Source organism: Trypanosoma theileri (assembly GCF_002087225.1).
Source record: "Trypanosoma theileri isolate Edinburgh chromosome Unknown TM35_Tth_11_V1, whole genome shotgun sequence".
Taxonomy (NCBI): Eukaryota; Euglenozoa; class Kinetoplastea; order Trypanosomatida; family Trypanosomatidae; genus Trypanosoma; species Trypanosoma theileri.
Genome location: NW_021639853.1, coordinates 616634 through 617072, shown reverse-complemented (window position 1 = coordinate 617072; position 439 = coordinate 616634). Strand labels below are relative to the sequence as shown.

Here is a 439-nt window from a genome sequence, read left to right as displayed (position 1 = left end):
ACGTAGAGCACAAAGTCAGCATTCTCAACACCTTCACTGTGGTGATCTGAGGGTACAGTGAAATGGGTACAAGGGTTGCCATTTTCAAACTTGGGCACCTTTAGTTTGCCTTCCTGGGGCTGCACACGCAGACGATCCCTGTGCAGTTTGATAGCACCAGGAATAATATGATCAATCAACATGCTCTTCTTTTCATCAGTTAAGATTTGGGAACCAACACAATCATCAGTGTCATCTTGAAAATCCATGACCTCATCACCAACCTTAGTACAATACCTCGATTTGTTCTCCAAGTCCTTCGTGAACGCCTTAATGCGGATTAGTTTCCATCCTTCATTCTCATCTGTGGCGACGGTGTACGCCTGCACACCACTCTGTCCCTTGCGGGGCAACTCCCGCACAACACCAGTCGACTGCACGCCGCCGTCCTTCTGCGCAA

At 48.5% G+C, this 439-nt stretch overlaps 1 protein-coding gene across 1 annotated transcript; it reads right to left on the bottom strand.

The window, feature by feature from the left end:
• Window positions 1-2: 2 nt before the first annotated feature.
• TM35_000113640 (putative surface protease GP63) lies at window positions 3-419 on the bottom strand (the record flags this gene model as incomplete). Its single annotated transcript, XM_029025073.1, has 1 exon — window positions 3-419. A coding segment is annotated over one exon (417 nt), but the record flags the coding sequence as incomplete, so codon positions are not given.
• Window positions 420-439: the final 20 nt, after the last annotated feature.